The sequence below is a fragment of the Lactuca serriola genome, chromosome 2, assembly GCF_051521515.1.
Source record: "Lactuca serriola cultivar US96UC23 chromosome 2, Lser_US96UC23_V15, whole genome shotgun sequence".
NCBI lineage: Eukaryota > Viridiplantae > Streptophyta > Magnoliopsida > Asterales > Asteraceae > Lactuca > Lactuca serriola.
In genome coordinates this window covers 179906448-179926816 of record NC_136409.1, presented here as the reverse complement: position 1 = coordinate 179926816, position 20369 = coordinate 179906448, and the positions used below count along the sequence as shown (strand labels likewise).

The 20369-nt window shown below is 27.7% G+C and overlaps 1 protein-coding gene and 1 long non-coding RNA gene across 9 annotated transcripts; both read right to left on the bottom strand.

The window, feature by feature from the left end:
• Positions 1-3541: 3541 nt before the first annotated feature.
• LOC145087552 (uncharacterized) lies at positions 3542-6688 on the bottom strand. Of its 8 annotated transcripts, none has more exons than XR_013700836.1 (4): positions 6259-6688; positions 4380-6090; positions 3873-4310; positions 3542-3739 (listed from the first exon to the last, which is right to left on the bottom strand). It is a non-coding gene; the product is annotated as an uncharacterized LOC145087552 (long non-coding RNA). The 8 variants fall into 8 exon arrangements; XR_013700838.1 differs by having other exon boundaries at positions 4890-6090; XR_013700837.1 differs by having other exon boundaries at positions 3873-3988; positions 4122-6090; positions 6259-6687.
• Positions 6689-17947: 11259 nt separating this feature from the next.
• LOC145089825 (uncharacterized) lies at positions 17948-19548 on the bottom strand. Its single transcript, XM_079028219.1, has 5 exons — positions 19442-19548; positions 19125-19377; positions 18881-19060; positions 18198-18353; positions 17948-18115 (listed from the first exon to the last, which is right to left on the bottom strand). The coding sequence occupies exons 1-5, from the start codon at positions 19546-19548 to the stop codon at positions 17948-17950; spliced, it is 864 nt and encodes a 287-aa protein (XP_078884345.1).
• Positions 19549-20369: the final 821 nt, after the last annotated feature.

Genomic DNA, 20369 nt, shown 5'->3' with positions numbered 1-20369 from the left:
ACCAACTTATCAGGTTCGTTTTTTTGTGGGTTTATAAAAGTGGTGATGCATGCTAAAGAGATGCTAAGACATGTCATATCAGATTCTTTTCTTCCACCTAATCTTTTGTCATAGAAAATACTCCATCCGTCCCAAATTGATAGTTCATTTTTTACTTTTAAAGTCTTTTTTCTTTAACTTTGACCGTAAATATTTTTATTTGTGTTATATATTACTTAATAAAACTTATAACATTGAAAAAATATTTAAAATATAATTCATTCATATATTTTGCATCAAATATTATCTATCAAAAACAAAAATATTTAAGTTCAAAATTGAAAAAAAACTTCAAAAACAAAAATAGACTATCAATTTGAGACAGATGTAGTATATATACTTGGATTTTGAGAAAAAATTTAAAACAAAAATACAAATAAAAGATAACAAATCATACCCTTCTCATTTTAGAAAAAATAAAATAAAAAAAGAAAGCAAATACAAAAAACCGGCACTCCCTTTAACCTTAAAAATAACATGGGCCTGGCTTTGACCTTCCAAAACCACGTTTCAAAAGGCCTATTGACGGAAATAGTAACGCTAGATGAGTAGATGGTCGCACTTTTTTCTATTCTTGAAAGGCTTGCAACTTGCAAGTAAGACATGACCCAATACCCACTGGTAAAAAATTTAGAAACAATTTATATTATTAATAAGACTTAAGTTTGTTTAACACTGTATTGATTATTTAAAATTAATATTAATATATATTTATAAAAAAGTATATACATTTGAATAGATGTTAAAAAGAAACACAATGAATAATTTAAATTACAATGCTATATAAAAAATAAAGTATAAAATATGTAATAAAAAAAAATAAAAAACACAATTGTTTGAAAGACACATACAATAATAAGAACAATGGCAAAGAAAATATAAAGACAAATTAAATTATCATTATGTTCATGAAGTACTAATAATAAGAACAACAAACAGAGATTGAAATATAAAGTTATATCGTTGGCTCATGAATGACTAAAATAAGAGAAAATGGATTAATGGTCATTTTTGTTGAGTGAAAATTACCATTATGTCCCTGAAGTACTAATAATAAAAACAACAATCACAAACTCAATTAATGCGATACAAACATTACGAATGTACTATAATAAATAAAAACATTACAAAATTGATAAATTTGAGAAGGTATGTTGAGAGTTTGGGATTTACATTTTCAATGAGGTGATAGTAGATAAAAAAAGCTTATGCAACATCTAATTGGAAATTACCATTATGTCCTGTAGTATTAATAATATAAAAACAAAGTCAATAATGCAATAAAGTATATTCAAACATTCAAACAAAGAAAATAAAATAGAAAGACACATAAAAAAAATAAACTATATGTCCCTGTACATTAATTACCATTATTTTCCTGGACTACTAAAATAAAGCATATTCGAACATTAAAACAGATAAAATACAAACACCCTCTAGAATCAGTGTATGTTTGTGTTTATAAACAATTAATGTTAAATGAAAATCACAAAATTCTTACCGTATTATAGTTTACAAAATACAAATAAAGTTTTATTTGGAAATATATAATTTGATTTTTATTATAACAAACTTTTCACATTTATATTTTCTATCTTAAAATAATTTTGATTAAACAGTTTTTATCCTTCATAGTTTTAAATTTAAATTATTGGTAATTCAAATTACAATTTTGATCCCTAACTATATTTTAAAGATACATTTTTTACCCGTTACATAATTCTTTTTATAGTTTTTATTTTTATTAATATTAACTTTTTATTTAAACGATAATTAATACGTTTAAGATACATTTTCAAACTTCATTTTGTATGCCTCAGCCGTACATAAATTTTTTAGCTTCGAAACCTTATTTTATAATTTTATGATTCACTTTGTAACGAAGTTTTTCACCGCAACACGCGTAAATTTCTCCCAATAACTTTATCAATGTTGAGATGTGTTTTTCAACATATAAGGCTTCCGCAACATCGTGCAGATGGTCCAAACCCTAGTTCTAATTAAAACAATGATTTTTTTATTATAAGGATAGAAGTCTTGTGCTTACGTGGCAAACGAACTCATGGCAATTCAAGTATTTACGTGGCTTATGACATGATAAAGAGTAACTGGTTTATCACTTCAAAATCGATAAAAAAAAAAAAACATTTTAAACTTGAAAAACTACATCTTATACCCCTAGAGAGCTAGGAAATAACTTTGAGGACCTTTTAAACATTGATGAGCAACAGTAATATTAACACTATCTTTTTTAGTTACATTTTTTATGTCACTAGGGTTAACATCGTTAGTCATTTACCGTTTAATCCATATAAAATCACTCTTTTATCTTGTTTTGCTTCAACTACTTTAATAACTAAGTTATTATATATATATATATATATATATATATATATATATATATATATATATATATATATATATATATATATATATATATATATATATATATATATACTAGCTGTTTACCCGCGCCAAGCAACAGGTGCGAATAGTTTTTCAGAAATTAATTTCCATACGCGATTAGTTCTTTTACGCAAATAATTTATTACATCTAAACAATTATCAATAAAAACGATGTTAGCATAAACGAAATCAATAAGAATTAAAAATGAAACGTTGGACACTTCTATTTGTTTGTCTAATCTAGCGTCATACTTTCATTCCGATTCATTTTTTTTAATTTAAGTTTTTTTTCTTATTAAAAAAAAGTTAGAATTAGAAATGAAAAATAGATGTTATAAAAATAAATGAAAGTACTTTGTTATTTCTTGCATTTAGCATAATCAAAAGGTAAATGCAAGATATAACAATGTACTTCCCTTTGTTTGTCTCATTTAGCATACTATTTTCATTTCAAATTATTAATTGTTATAAAAAAAAATTATGCAACATATGCATACTAATTATATAATTTATTTTTCACCAATAAAATGCTTAAAAAGGAAAACCAGTCAAAGTACATTTAAAATTTCTTACAGTTAGCACCTAATTGGGCTAAATGCAAAAAATAGAAATGTACTTTCATTTGTTTCTAGAACATAACATATTTTTTCCATTTCTATTTTTTTATTTTATTCTAATTTTTCCTTATTAAACCATCATATTTCAAAAGTACCATGCTATAATGGGAAAGATATTGAAAGTATAGTCCCTATAAAAGAAATGAAAGCAATAAGCACAATCAAAACCAACACCAATCAACAAACAAATCACAAGGAAGAAGCTAAGAAAGGACCAAGGGCAAAATGGTCAACCACCAAAAAAGCACAAAAATATGATAATAGATAGGTCAACACAGTCTTCCAAGAAGTGTAGGATAGCAAACCACAAATTTTATCGACAACTTAACATTACACTATTCAGAATGATTTAAACTTAAATCAAGTAAATTTAAGAATTGTAATTAGATAGCGAACCACTCCAAAAATGGTACAGAGATAACAAATACGATACATGGAAATAATCATCTGAGAAGCAACTCAAAACTATTAAAAATATATGATAGAAATAACAACATACTTGCATTTATTTGTCTATTTTTAACATCATAGTTTACACTCTTTCTGTTATAGTAAGAAAACAAAAAAACAAAATCCTAAATTCAGTCTTTTTCATGTTTTCTTGCTGGAATTCCTAATTAGGTTCACTCATCGGGATGGCTTTCTTGGTCATATCTGAACCATGATAGGTCGAACATCTAAATTGAAAAAGGGAAAATAAGATAACATTGTCAATATCACAATTACTATCAACTCCTATCACAAAATGAACAACACTTCTAACCAATGTACTTTGAAAAATAAAGGAAATGGATGTTTACTGGAGGAGACCTGTGAAACAGATCAAAACATGAAGTAGAAATGTAGAATATGAATCCCTCTTTCGTTGCTTCAAGTCCACTACCTATTTGTAAATTTCATGAGTCATTGTCTCCAGGTTACTGATCCTACAGAAAACTTTTGTTAATAAAAAGGTAGTAAGATGGATTCCCAAATGAACCCATATTAAAGATAAAAATATTCAAATTGAAAACCCAAAACAGTTAAATGACAAATTTGGTTACAATTTAGAAACTATACATTTGTATCATTTGTTCCAAATTGTTATCATTATCACATTCTCCTTCTACATCAAGGAAAAAGAAAGATCAAGTGAAAGAAGAAATACTATTTTTAGGATTATCATAGCATTCTAGAAGTCAAGTCAACAACCAAATCCTCTTCTCCTTTGGACAAAAGCAACTGAAATCCCTTGGCCTCTAATGCCACCTGAGTCAAATAGAGTGGGTAGTTTCTCATACATCGGTAAATCAAATAAACATGAAAAATAGTTATTACATCATTAATTCGGTGGTTTATAGCCTATCTGATCTTTATATATTCCAGTTCCATCAGCATAGCCTCGATATCAACAATCATATGATCAAAAAGTGAAGCAGCCAGAAAGAAGCAAAATCAATAAGAAAGTGAGCTTTAAAACACATATCAGGAATCAAATCTGTTCTTTAAGAAGCTTCAACTTCAAAGATCAAATTTTAGAGTTACAACATACACAAAAATCAAGGCTTCTTTTAAGCCTTTAAAGATCACATTTTTAATAGTTTCGAGAAAATATAAAGAATTCGAGGAGATTTGAAGCTAAATATTAGTTTCTTTGACTTTATAAATTCAAAATGAAAATGTAATATTCAATCTCCCATGGAGACACCATTTTCCTGTCTCACATTGGATGTTGGTTCATCCCTGTAGGCTTGAAATTGTCAAGAAGAGGTTTGAAACTTTGACCTTTTTAGTTTCCTAAGTTGTTTTAATAACCAAATAGATAAACTGAAATCAAGAAGTATCAACCTTCATCAATCTCTATTTAGAAGAGAGCTAAGGAGATATGTCCTCAACTCCATATATTGTGCCTGTAAACCTAGTCAAATAAAGGAAAAATGTAAAAAAAGGTTAACTATTGGATAAAAGGTATAAATTTATTGGTGCACTGGAAAGAAAAAACCACAAAAATACAAACATAAATATATCTCATGATGTGGAAAGATGTATTAAAACTAAAAAAATTTCGGAATCATAGGGACCATTTTTGAAACTTACTCATGTATTAATGATTTGAAGTTATGAACATCGTATATAATTCTAGATAAAAAATAAAAATTCAACTAAGAAGAAAAGAGCAAAAGCAATTTATAACTTGTTCCCTATTGATTTTTTTTTTGTCAAAACTTGAGGCATATGTAATTCTATACATCATTATTAAAATTTGTACATTTTTTAAATCACAACTTTATTAACTTGCAAATAAAAAAGGTAAAGATCGACATTTCTCAAGAAATGAGTATTCTATTGGAAGCATCTAATAAAGTAACTCCTCTTGGTGGTTCACAAACAGAACGTAAGCAATGAAAAGCATCTAGTTTGTTATCGTCTAAAAGTATCGGCGAATATATGGAACTTATATACCTTTCCAATACTGTATAGTAAAAAATGTGAAATATGCAAGAAAAAATAAACTAACAGTTGTAGACCCCATCTTCATGTTTCTCTATTTCCTTCAACTTTTCTCATATCTGAAAGAGGTCTCCAGTAGCATGTTCGATGTCAACATTTATGATTATGTGGGTCTGAATACATGGGTTGAGTGAACAAATACATGGGTCGAGTGAACAGAAAAGGGGTAAGGGTTTAAAGGGAACATACTTTGGCACATTGATTATGTTTGTCTAAAAACAGAGGCTAGGATTTTGCTGGGTTGTGATGGCGGTGGTCCTTTTGATCGAAATAACATCCAGTCCATCAAAACTACAAAAAAATGAAATCTTTACCTACAAACCAGGGAAAACAAAAAAAAATCATAAAAAGTCAGATCATTTGTATATATCCAACATGTGTCTTCATTTGCATATGAAAAACTTAAAAAAAAAAAATAGAACTGTGAATCAAACACCCACAATTTTCCTCAGATACGCAAATATAAAAAGAGGAATATCGAACAAAAGGGTGAACTAAACCCTAGCTTCCAGACAATCAAAATCAACCGGATCTCCACCTATATTTTAGAAAAATACATACACAGAAAATTAGACAAATACACATGCAAATACATACACATATGATCACGAATAAACACACACACACACACACACAGTATTTCACAAAAAAATTTGAAGAAATATGCTCAGAATGTTGCCATTGAAAGGGAGGAAAGAAAAATTACCTATTTGACTTCAAATCGCCGGAAAACTTCAATCATCAGTATTCAAATATGCCATTTCAAGAAACTTACCACCAACCTACGTTTGAATAGAGAGAGAGAGAGAGAGAGAGAGAGAGAGAGAGAGAGAGAACGCTAGAGAGAGAGAGGGGGTTAGGTTTCAAGTGGGTCAAACAACGATGGTGCAATGGTCTTGACTGGTTCAAGGTGTGTGCTCCTGGTATGGTGTGAGACTTTGGAGCTGGTGTGCCTGGCGGCTAATTAGGCTTAGAGAGAAGGAGAGATGGTTGAGAAAAAGGGGGAGCATCTTATAGAGAGGAAAATTTTCAAAATTTTAAACTGAAAATAGCGTGAGATCCAGAAAAAGAAGGGAGAAAAGATTTGATATATATGAGAATCAGTTTATTTAGGTAACTATAGATCCGAGATTAAAGGGGGACCGAGTGAAAAACATTATGGCTGATCGGATAAAAATTTTGTGCATAAATTCACTGTACAAAATCGTATATGGGTCGTGCTAAATGCTTTTTAATATATATATATATATATATATATATATATATATATATATATATATATATATATATATATATATATATATATATATATATATAGGGAAGAGTTATATGGAAAATGAATCATTAGGGCAACACATATTTGAACCAATGAAAACATGACAACACATCACTTCTACAATAACTTCCACAATACATTACTTGTGAAGAAATAAATGGACACGTGTCATTTGATTATTGGTTCCGGTAGATGTTGTCCTAGTTATTTGTTTTTCATAAAACTCATTCCTATATATATAGGTAGAGGTTCATTTGAGACCACCTATATTTTGTGAGACATGGGGACCAAATGTTAGCCTTTCATCAAATTTGATCTTGTGGCTTATAAAAAAACAGGTTAACACTAATTAATCTAAACGATTAGTTAATTAGGGGCAAATTAGTCACTAAGTTAAATATAATATCACTACCAGATCTGATACTCAATTAGCGTCATATTCACGTCGTCCTCAAGAACATCTTCACCTACTTCGTTTCTTCTACCAAAACTATCACTCTTATGTCATCAATATTCCATAATCTTCTCTTGTAATCGATCTTCAATCTCCTTAAATATTCACTTATTTCAACCATATCATCATTTGATTTTGAGATTGATTGATCGAAGAATGATCTTATCCTATCTAAATCATAGCTTCTAAATTCATGATTTTTGTGTTTTTCGAGTTCATCTTCTTCATTCTTCTACATCTGCAATTGATAATCAGATTGATTGGGGTTGAAATTCATCTATCGACATCTGGGGGTTGATTTTCATCTATCGACATCTAGGGGTGATCACCAGATAGAGGTTATTTTCAACAATATACTTCATCAAATCACATATATCACCGTCAAAATCTAATCGATTTTTAGCACCATAATCATCCACTTTCAACAAAGAGGGTTAGTTTTTCTTCGTTGATCTTTAATTTCAACAATTCTTCATCAAATCACAATCGTTTAGCAGTTTTACATCTATTTTGAGCACTTTCTAGATTCAATTTCTATTTATCAGATTTATGATTGTTACAATTTGTCAAGGTTTGACTTTGAGCACTTTTAAGGTTTGATTTTCAACACTTTTCAAGCAATGTGTTTTGTAAAATTGACAAGGTATGTGCAAAGTAATTATTGTTATTCAACAAATTCACTTAAACTATACATGCATTTTACATGTTTGATGAAAGTCCTGAATGAAAAAAGAGTCAAATGTATCACCCCTTCTCATGACTAAATTCTTCTTTAAGAATATGAGTATATTTCCAAAATATGAGTCATAATTAGTGAAAAATAATGCATTGTTGACTTTGTTCTTATAATAATTGATATCATTATTATGTTTAATATTTTTCATTTTTCTTTTATCTGATCTTTTATAGAAAACAATCTTTAATACAATGACATGGTTTTGTTTAAATCTTATTTTGTAATGAAATTCTTCTGATTATATTAATCGTATATCATTACCCATATGGCATTACATTGTGTGAGTATCTATCAAAGATTCATCATAATTAAGGAAATCACTAGTTCAATATGGACATGAAACATTGTGTATTATTCTTATAGAATATTGTACATACATACAGTAACATCAATTATGATTGTATATATGTATAATTCAAGGATTAATCATAATAAATATAAACATTCAGGAATTAAAGGTAATGTTTTCTATACATGCATATTATCCTGATTATAATTATGATATACTATCACTCATATTTCATTGCATGGTGTTATTATCTGGTAGTTATTCATCATAATGAAGAAAATCTGCATGCAATAAGGAATAAGGGTTGTGGAACCAAAAGATGGTTAACCATTATCCTGGAGAAGACTACCATTCAAGGTCAACAGAAATCAAGATCATGCAAAATATGTGGCGTGTAAGGTCATGATACAAGGAAATCTTTAACAATGAACAAAATTTTCAAGGAATAGTTTGCACAATGCTGTCTATATATATTTTTATTTTTTCATACTAGAATAATTGAACAATGTTGTGTACATTTAATTACATTATGTTTTTATTTTTTCGACATCTAATTAGAATTTGACAAAAAAAAATTATGCTCCAAAGTGAGTTTCCCATTTAATTTCACAAATGTATCCGTAAATGTTGATTTTAAGAACTTTGATCATTCTCCTCCATTTCACCATCTTCGGTTTCAACCGTTTTTGATGTCCATTGCTTTTGAGTTTCTTCAACTCCAACTTGCGCTTTTTCATTTTCTGGCTCATTGGTACTTCAAAAAATAGTACCCGAAAACAAGTTATCGAACTTCTTTGCCAATTCCATGTTCTATTTTCATTTGGAAACATCGATATACAATTAGAAACAATTTCTTCCATATTCTCTTTTTCTACAAAAACTTTCTTGAAGACCTTTTCAAACATTTCTTCATGTTCCTGAAAAACAATAAGGCCCTAGAATTATAAGTATAACTTATTAAATGAAATCATAATATTCAGTTGAATAATAAGTTATGAAGGAACATGCGATATATTATATCAGAATAGTAGAATATCAATTATGAACCATAAGCATGTCATATCAGAATATCTAGAATTACAGAAAATAGCAACATACTTTAACCTTTCTACTACTATAAACAATGTACTTTACTTATTACTCATTATAGCAACATACTTTCAATTCCTAACCAATCTAAGCAATATGTAACTTGAACCTTGTAATGTGATAATAAGTGTTAGATTACATCTTGATATTATCAGTTAAAAATGAGTTCTCCATATGAGGTTTACCAAGTTTAATTAGATACTCACATTCAGCCTACGATTGCTAAATGACAACAGAACAAATGATTTGACAGTTTTTTAAAATATTTGGAATAAATAATTTAAAACAAATTTCCTTAGAATATTGAGAATAATTAACCTAATTATAGAGATAACCGGTTTAAAGGTATGATATTTACATCTTCCGTCGATTAGCCATATAGGCATCAATTTTTAGAAAATTCATTGTCAATTTCTCCATTACAGATATCTATTTTCTATATTTTATATCACAACATCGGTTTCCAACAATTCAACATCACATAATTTTGCTATTACTAAAGGATTATCAAGAAGGTTGATTTTTAGCAACGCATTATTAAAATGGGAATGAACAAGATACTAACTCTAATATACTAAAACAGAAATGCTAGAATATTCTACTAAAAGCTAATATATAAAAAATAATTCCTAGAATATTTTACTACACAAATCAAAGTGACTAGAATAATATGATATATAAAATCAGAATGACTAAAATATTGTACTAAACCTCAATGTTCTAAAATTCATCATCAGTTTCTCTATTATAGACATTGATAAGGAATTTCGATATTTCAACATTAATTTTCAACAATTCATCTTGAATTTCTCTACCAGTAAAGGATTATCATAAATGATTGATTACCTTTAGATTCTATATAATTTCATATTAGAACATTGATTTTTAGCAATTCATCATCAAATAATTTTGTTATTACTAAAGGATTATAAGCAAGGTTCAATTTTGAACAATTTAATAATTTATCATAAACTTTGTTGTTACATATGATTATCAACTCATCGGTAATCGGTTTTCAGCAATTCATGATAAAAATAGGAATGAGCATGATACTAAACAGAATGGCTAGACTATTACATAAGGAATTTCAAGATTTCAACATTTATTTTCTGCAATTCGTCATCAATTCCGAATTAGAATATTACACCATATACTAGAATATCACACCTTATAATATAATTTCATAATATTACGCATTAATATCCTAATATTATACATAATTTCGTAATATTATACATTAAAATTAGAAAAAAAAATATGTTAATTATTTCGATTTCCTATAAATCATTCTAGATATTCGCATTCCATTATAAGTTTTAAATTTAGAATATTACATATATTATTAATATCTTATATAATATAAGTTTACTTTACACAGTAGAACCTAATTTTAGAATATTACACTTTAATATCAGATCACACACAATTTCATAATATTAAATATTAACAATATAATATTTAATGTTGAACATCTAGAATAACTAGAATTATAACACAACAACGAGTGTTAAAAAAAGCCTAAATTTAGTTTCCAAGCTATAACATTATTCTTTATGAATATAACTTATTAAAAGATATCATAATAATTAGAATAATTAAATTAAAAAATAAATCATAATAAGTATAATATCAAGCAATTAGATGAAACCAGAATATTCATAATAATCAACTCAGGGCCGGTCTATTGATTTTCAATGCCCGGGGCGAGATTCTAAATTAATGCCTTTATTTATTAAAAAATATCAAAAATGAAATAAATTTTATACTCAACCCAAAACAAGGTTATACAAACTAACAAACAAAAGCATACATAAAACTCAAACCAAAACAAGGTTATACAAACTAACAAATAAAAGAATACACAAAATTCATCTAAATCGATGTCTCTTTGCATTTGCTCAAATCTACATCTCAATTGAGTTTTAGTCATAGCTACTATAATAATAAAATAATCAGTTCTAAAATTTTCTTAAGATGATTGTTATTCTTTTTTGGTATCTGGAACTTTATCAAATTTATTTTTCTACTATAAATACGTTTGATAGGAAATTTTGGTTCAACTCCAATATTTTCTGCAATCCGTATATCCTCAACTTGAAGTTAACAATCTGTATCCACAACCTAAACAAAAAAATAATATCTTTTAGATTTTCAGAAATAAATTAACAGTATATTATTCAAAATAAAAAACACATCACTTTTCAACATCATAATTTACATATCAAATTTAATTTCTTATTATATACATCAGATTATTTAGTTTTCAGAAAGCCATATTATTATTCAGAAAAAAATACATCGGATTTTCAAAAATTAATCAGAATTGAAAAACCAACCACTTTATCAGACTATATACATCTAGTTCAGAAAAATCAAAATAAGAATTCACATGTCACTATATCAGATTTTCAGAAATTGACATAACTTAATTCAGAAATTGACATAACTTATCACATTCAGCAATAAATATAACTTATCAAAATCAAAAATTGTCAAATTGACATAACTTATCAGATTTCAAATTATATAAAAACAATCAAAGTTACTTTGATAATAAATCAGAGTAGTAATAGAAGAAAAAAAAATACCTATAAAACTAATGAAGCTTAGTGTAGATTGCAACCTTCATGGCTCGATTGATAATTTCACTTCTCCACTGGAGATTCAGGATTTTTGAAACTGAAATTTCATAAATTTTAACTAGTAAGCTATACAAGAAAAATGAAATTTTATAAATTTTAATCTGTAATCACTATCATATTTTCAAAATTTCAATTAGGTTAAGCTAGAAATTTGAAATACAAGAAAAAACTCACTGGATTAGGACTTTAGGATGATGAAATCATTCAATCACAGTATTGCACCTTTGAAACTTCACTTTTAACACAACAGATTTAGAGCAATAGATAAACTATTACAGATTTAGAGTGGTAGAGGAGAGGACGATTCAAGATTTAGAAAGAAAGAAAGAAGAACATAGGAGAAGCGATGTTGAAGGGATGAGACAGTAGAGCGATCGATAGAGGACTAGATCTTGATTATAAATTCTAATCTTCATCTCCATTCTCTATAAGGGATGCCTCGTGTTCTTCATCTTCAATTATTAGGCGTATATTTAGATCGAAGAGTCACCATGCAAAATTGATTTTAATTGGCGCTAATTAGGTCTCCATTGGCTGCCCTTGACGTCTGGACGGATTTGTTACTAGACTAGCCGATTAGATATGGCCCAAATATACAATAACAATATAACATGCTTTGAAAAATTGATGCCCACTAGAATTTGATGTCTTGGGTCGTGGCCCAGCTCGCCCTGGGCTTCGGCCGGCCCTGAATCAACTTAAAACAAATAAGCTTTTAAAAATTTAAATATTCTAATTGTAATATTATAGTTCTATTCAGGCTACCAGTCAAACTATAAAATTATTTTGTAAAAATATTCTATATATACATTTTTTATTTTTAAAATATTCTAATTTTATACATGTTAACAATTAGCCTATAATATTATTATGTAAGAACAATCTGAATCAGAAATTTAAAAAAATTCTAAACAACACATAAAAATCATTTTTTTATAACAAACAACACATAAAAATCATTTTTTTATAACAAACAACACATAACATTACCAAGTACACTTCATTACAAAAATGCCCAGAAACAAGCCAATGATAACATAAGCCAAAAACATGGATAAATGGTGAGTAGACATATCGTTCCTTTCAATATAAAAGCAAATTCCTTTGCATCATACTTGTTGCTTTTCATTTCTGTGACAAAATGTGTGAAGTTATCAGGGAGATTTACATCATCTTGGACTTCTACAGAGTTCACTTGATTAAGAAGATTGTAAAGTTCACTAACAAGCCTCTGTTTTGATTAACAGATTATGTTACAAACTATCTTAAACAAGTTTAGAACAACAAACATCAATCACTCGTAACATTATCAACTAATTGATTCTAGTATAGAGTAATATATATTGTTTTTAAACTATTGTACTTATTGTAAAGTATCTTAAGTTAACAATAAATTTCAAACAATTACAGCAAGCTAAAACATTAATAAGTAAATATCCTTTTATAAAATATCTTAAGTTAACAACAAACATTATCACTTAGAACAACATCATAACAATCAAAATAAACCTAATTGCAGTAAATAAATTTTATAAAAAAACTATAAACCTACCTACAATAAACAAGTTTATTGATAACTTTGACTATAATAAAGTTATGTAAGACATTTGGTATCAAAGATTTTAAAATTCTAAAATTGATTGCTAACCCTAGTTACAGTAAATTGGATCAAATACTAACCATAGGTGTAGTAAACAAGTAAATTACTATAGTACATAATTTCACAATAGTGTTTTATAAATCATCATATAATATCCAGCATCAGAATCGAAATCGGAATTATAAAAACAAACTAAACAAGATATTAGTGTCATCTAACCTGATTGTTGAACTATATGATCAAAATCGGAATCAACATATTCAAAATCAGATGTATCCGAGCTTTGATTTGTGGTATAATGAAATTGTGGTTTTCAGTTGGAGAATCATAATCAGTTTCTTCGGGTTATTCTTGAGAGATTTGAAACAAAATTTTAATGCGAATGAACTTTGAATTGATGAAAGAAAAATGTAATCATGATTTAGAATATGAATCAGAACACTAAAATCAAAATGAGAATGAATCATAACCGATTCTTAGGGTTTTTGAAGAAACCTTTCATAATCAAAAATCGATTCAGTGATTTTAGGGGGAGCAATGTGAAGCAGAATCAAAATGAAAGGAGATCGAATCCAGGTAAGTTCTTAGATCAAGATTGCAGATCAGGAAAAAGGATGGTTTTTAGGGTTTGTCGGAGGGTGAGAGTTTTCTGGTGCGTGAAGAATGAATGAATATGTTTGACTCACGATTGCAGATCAATTAAAAACAAAGTTACGATACTACCCCTCTGTGTCTTTCATTAATCCCAAAGTTTAATAGAATTTCAAAAATGCCACCGCCTCTATATTTTTCTAATTTGATTTAATTTCATACATAGATCATGGTAGATGAATGGTCCAGATTTTGTCCCCATGTCTCACAAAATATCATTGTCTCACATGAACTAAAACCTATATATATATATATATATATATATATATATATATATATATATATATATATATATATATATATATATATATATATATATATATAGAGAGAGAGAGAGAGAGAGAGGTTCATGTGAGACGACCTAATTTTGTGAGACGGCCTAATTTTGTGAGACCGTGAGACGCATTTATTTATTTATTTTTATTATTTTTAGTTAATTCAAGTTCCGAAAATAATATTTAGAAAAAGAATTTTTGGATTTTTCCATTTATTTTGCATTTTAAAATTATTTTTTAGAATATGTACAGTGTAATATTCTATTAGAATATTTCACGTATTTTTTAAAAAAATGGATTTTTTTTATTTTTTTATTTTTTATTTTTTTAGTTAATTCAAGTTCTGAAAATAATATTTAAAAAAAGAATTTTAGATTTTTCCATTTATTTTGCATTTTAAAATTATTTTTTAGAATATATCAGTGTAATATTCTATTAGAATATTTCACGTATTTTTAAAAAAAAACGAGATTTTTTTTATTTTTTTAGTTAATTCAAGTTCTAAAAATAATATTTAAAAAAAAGAATTTTTAGATTTTTCCATTTATTTTGCATTTTAAAATAATTTTTTAGAATATGTCAGTGTAATATTCTATTAGAATATTTCATGTATTTTTCAAAAAATAATGAGATTTTTTTATTATTTTTAGTTAATTGAAGTTCCGAAAATAATATTTAAAAAAAGAATTTTTGGATTTTTCCATTTATTTTGCATTTTAAAATTATTTTTAGATTTGGTCTTACGGTCTCACAAAATTAGAATGGTCTCAAATGAACCTAAACCTATATATATATATATATATATATATATATATATATATATATATATATATATATATATATATATATATATATATATATATATATATAGGTTTTATAGAAAACAAAAAACCTTAAAAAAAACCTAAAAATACATAAAAAAAAATGCATAAAAATAATACTTAGAGATCACAAATCTTTTTTTTTTGACTTTATATTCTTAAAAATCACAACTTTTTACATAATTTCGCTGAAAATTTTTTGAAAAAAAAACCAAAAATTAAAAAAATTAAAAAAAATTAAAAAAATAAAAATCATTTTTTTTAAAAAAAATTTCAGCGAATTTATATAAAAAGTTGTGATTTTTAAGAAAGTAAAATAAAAAAAAAAATTGTGATCTCTAAGTATTTTTTTATGTAGTTTTATGATTTTTAGGGTTTTTTTTGTTTTCCTTATAACCCTTCCCTATATATATATATATATATATATATATATATATATATATATATATATATATATCTTTAGAGGTTTTTGTTCTATTTCGTATTCAATGCCCTGGTATTATTTTATTTAGTTTTTTATGATTCTATAGAAGATCATCCATAATCTACAATTTAATGGAAAAGTTAAATCAGAGTCGGTTCAAAAGATATAATTGGCCTAGGACGAAAAAAATGGGCCCCTAAAGTCATAAATATAATAAAAAAAATAAATTAAAAAAAACATATTGTTATAAAATCCATTATTAGTATTAAAAAACACAAATATGGTTAAAACATTACAAAAAAAATTAATTTAAATAAAAATATTTCTCATGACATTTTTAGATAATTTATTTTTTATGTATATAATTATATCATATACTCTACGAATTTTAGGCCCTTAGAGAAACATGAGCTCTGGGTGATCGCCCGGGTTGTCTACCATCAGGTTTGGGCCTGAGTTAAATGAGATTGCATATCATTGACATTCAATAGATTAAATTTACCCTACCATTATGGGATGTCATGATGAATGATCCAATGAATTAAATTAGCCCTGCCATTATAGTATGTCATATTGACATTCAATGGATATGAAGTTAATTGTCATGGAACTCTTCAATATGAAAAAAGAAAACCTTTTAATTATTAAATATATGTTTCATTACATTTTATAGAGTTTAATGCATTGTAGAAAAAATTTGATAGAATTGAACGGATAGTAGAATAATTATATGTCAATTCATTAAACTCTAATGAGATCAATGTATTATAGATGCACAAAAAAGCATGAGTTTTCTCTATATTATCATCAAACATTTTTTAGCATTTATGACCTATAGGTATGGGTATTTTTAGTGGATGAAACATATAAATCAACATTAGTATCAGAATCTATCAAGGCTTAATTAGGAGTGAAAAATAACCAATAGATAGAGCATAAATTTAGGTCACATATTACCCTCAAGATCAAATCTTGAGTTGTACCATCATTTATAGTTTAGTTTATCTTGTGACCAAACATACATTTTTTATGTCGTTAATATTGTTATCTACTTTTTTTTTCATGTTTACCAGTTTCCTCATAGTGATCTTGTTTCATCACTCCTTGTCAAGAGCTCAACCATCTGTCGCATATTTGTCATCCATATATGTTGATGATATGATTATTATTAGTAATAATTTTTATGCAACTGAAGCATTAACATCTAAATTAGCATCTTGTTCAAGATGAAGGACCTAAATTTGTTTAGATAGTTTTCGGGTTTAAAATTATTTTCTATCCAAAAAGGTTATCTTATTTCCCTATGTAATGTGTATCGTAAATATTGTTAGCCAATTCTTGCATCTCCCACTACACTTCAATAGGTATCTTTCTTTGGCACTCTATATCATCTTTGGGGTACCATGTTTCAAAGCATACTACTACCTCCATATCTTGCTTGGAATTGTATGGATACTTTTATGCATATGATGGTCTTGATCCTACTGACCGATCTTGTCCATATGCATGTTCCCCTGAATCATCACACCCCCGTGTATTGTGACAATAGAAGTAATATATTCTAATTAATTGTTAATGAGCACACAAATCATTTTAAGATAGATTGTCACTTTAGTGTCATTGATCGGCTAAAGCTTGGGACAATTACCTTATATATATAGTGTATGTTCCTTCTTCCATGCAACTTGCGGACCTACCAAGTATTGTTAATTTGATTTTTCATTTTTGTTTTCCTTGTAAATTAACAAACTATCTTAGCTTTTTCGGTTCATATTGTGCGTTTGAGGGAGAATGTTAGAATAATGAGAGCATCATTTTGTTTAATGAACATATCTAAGGGTAGATTGGGTAGTTTCAAATGTGTATTTTACTTTTACTTTAACTTTTAGGTTAATTCTCCTTTTCTTGTAGTATTGTACACAAAATTTCAATTGAGTTGCCATGGTAACATCTTCCCAAAGCATTGCATAATTATCTTCATCTTTTTCAATTTAGTGGATAATTATCATTCTAAACTTAACTATAACAACACCATAATTAGTGAGCTAAGACCAAAATATAGCACCCCACTACACATTCATACAAATCTTCAAAAATCAATAAACCAACGACCTCGGGATACATTTATGTTGCATCAATCAGTAGTCAACTCTAAGATATCTCTCATATGGTGTTCCGGTAAGAGACTTCTTGACATCCTCCCAGTTTTTAATATGTTCTGATAAGGGTCCATTATGTATCTTTACCTGTCGGCTACTTAACTCCATTCGGGGTAGATCCAGAAAGTCTTCTACTTGTATCAGTTTCTATAACAATAATAAAGTTGACTCAAGAAGAGTTCCAAGATCAACACATGGAGATTTAGAGATAGAACAAGTATCTACTTACATAAGGGTTCTTGACGAGATCTTCATAATACACTATGATGTGCCTTGTACTATTGAAGTACTCAAGCGCCTTCATAGCAGTTGATTCCATCTCACCCAAATCTGATTTCAATGAACTTACGTTGATTGTGGGTTTGAATTTTGACAATGTCAAAGCCTAAACATAATGAAAACCATAACATGATCATGAATGCATATGATGAATATCACAAGTAGGTATTTGGTGTGTCCTTAGGGTGTGTTTGTTTCATGGATTCCAACAAAATTTGATGGACTTGGTATTCATTTTTTGTTGCTAAATGACGTAATTCACTTCTATCAAGGATTCTTTCATTCATGTATGAAAATTTTCATCATTCCTTTTTATTTAGTAGAAGACTGAAATACTGATTTTTATTAGAGTATCCAGTTTTATTAAATTTCATTCAATTGTTCTGCCAACCAAATGTGCAACAGATCACAATTCCTTGCAGTTTCGATTCATTTGAAAATTTTAATTTATTTTAATAGGATTTTTTGAACAAACCACTCAATATTACTCATCTGCAACAGATTCGATCCATCACAAAAATTAGACTAGCAACGAACTTTTGTTCAAAAAAAATAGCAACATATTCATCCATAAATATACCCGATTTTCCAATAACGAGATTCCTTACTGAAAAACATAAAAGTGTTATGTACCTCTTTGGGCGAGTGTACATGAGATACATGCATGCCATTTAGAAGCTTCGCATGTTTATCAAATGAATTGGCAAGGATAGAAACCAATCTACATAGCATATTTCTTCTCAGGAAGAAAATGACAGAAACGCCCCTCTTAGCAAAGTAATGAAGAATCTCTTTACGGTGTTCCATCAAACCCTGCATCATCAAGATTGTTTTTTGATAACATCAAATTATGATAAATACAAAGATCAAAGATTACCTGATTAAGCATCCATTTGAATCCGATCGCTGTTGAACAACCGTTCTTGGATGAACGAGTAATCAAATCCAAACTATAAACCCTATCGAGGGTATTAATAATCGATGAAAGATTTTGTCTTCTATTTTTCTGACCGAATATCTCGCCATTCGAGCTTATATTCATATGATTGTTCAATAGGGTTTCAAACCAACCGCTTCCTGATCTTTGCATCGAAATAATGACAAACAAACGCACGGGGTTTCTAGTAAACCTACAAAAGGTATTTATATATTTATATACACACCAAATATTAGAAAAAAGTATAAAGATTATACCAATTAAAAGGTTTGGGTTTCGGGTAATGCAAGTAAGTGTTTGAAGACTGATCAAGGACATTGTTATAATGGGACGTCTTGATTACTTGAAACTCTACATGTTCCATCTTTTTTCTGTTGTGTATGTGATTTGAATACATAGAATATGCATAAACATAGAATATCGTTGCACATATTAACACCAACAACTTCAGTCCCCGTAAATACTTTTTTGGACGTCTGAGAATAATGGTATCCTGTTAAATATTCATGATAAATGATCACTTGTTTTGATTATCAAGCGTTAAAAGAGTAAATAAACCTTCTATGATAAATAGTTAGGAGATGAAATAACCAAAATCACTAATCAAAATCACAAAACAAGCATTAATCGAAATACCTTGCAAAACAAGTTGACGAATTTAGCCATTGTAATGATAGCCAGACACTGTGTACATTAATTTATAGAAAATTACAGATTATCGTCTTCTTAAACATGTTTAGTTTGTTGGTGAAGTTATGCTTTCGATTAGACATATGAGAGAGATTAGGATAGATGAAGCCTGTACAAAGATTAATAAATTTTCCATACTAAATCTAGTAGGTCTCCCACCTAAAATTAGGATTGTATTCTATAAGTTTGTTAAAAATTCATTATTTGAGTTTTCTTGGTTGTTGGAAGATTAGATGATATCAATACTCATTACAAGATAATAAATGAAATCAGTTTGACTTTTTTACATAAGTTTTAAAAGGAAATTTGGTCTTTTGGTTTGCTACAAATCATATACTGTCCCGTGTTAGAGAGTCATTTGCATGTTAATGACCCAAATACGTAATTCCAATAAGAACAAATTAAGTGAAGAAACCCATATAGCGATTTCAAAGGCATATGTAATGCCGGCAAATTCGAGCTAAATGTTTAAAATATAATAATTATTATTATACA

Coding starts and splice junctions, on each gene's coding strand:
- LOC145089825 (XM_079028219.1), bottom strand. CDS start 19,548: ATGGAACATGTAGAGTTTCAAGTAATCAAGACGTCCCATTATAACAAT. Junction 18,354..18,880: donor ATGTACACTCGCCCAAAGAG/GTACATAACACT, acceptor CATTATGTTTAG/GCTTTGACATTGTCAAAATT. Junction 18,116..18,197: donor ATCTCGTCAAGAACCCTTAT/GTAAGTAGATAC, acceptor TTATTGTTATAG/AAACTGATACAAGTAGAAGA.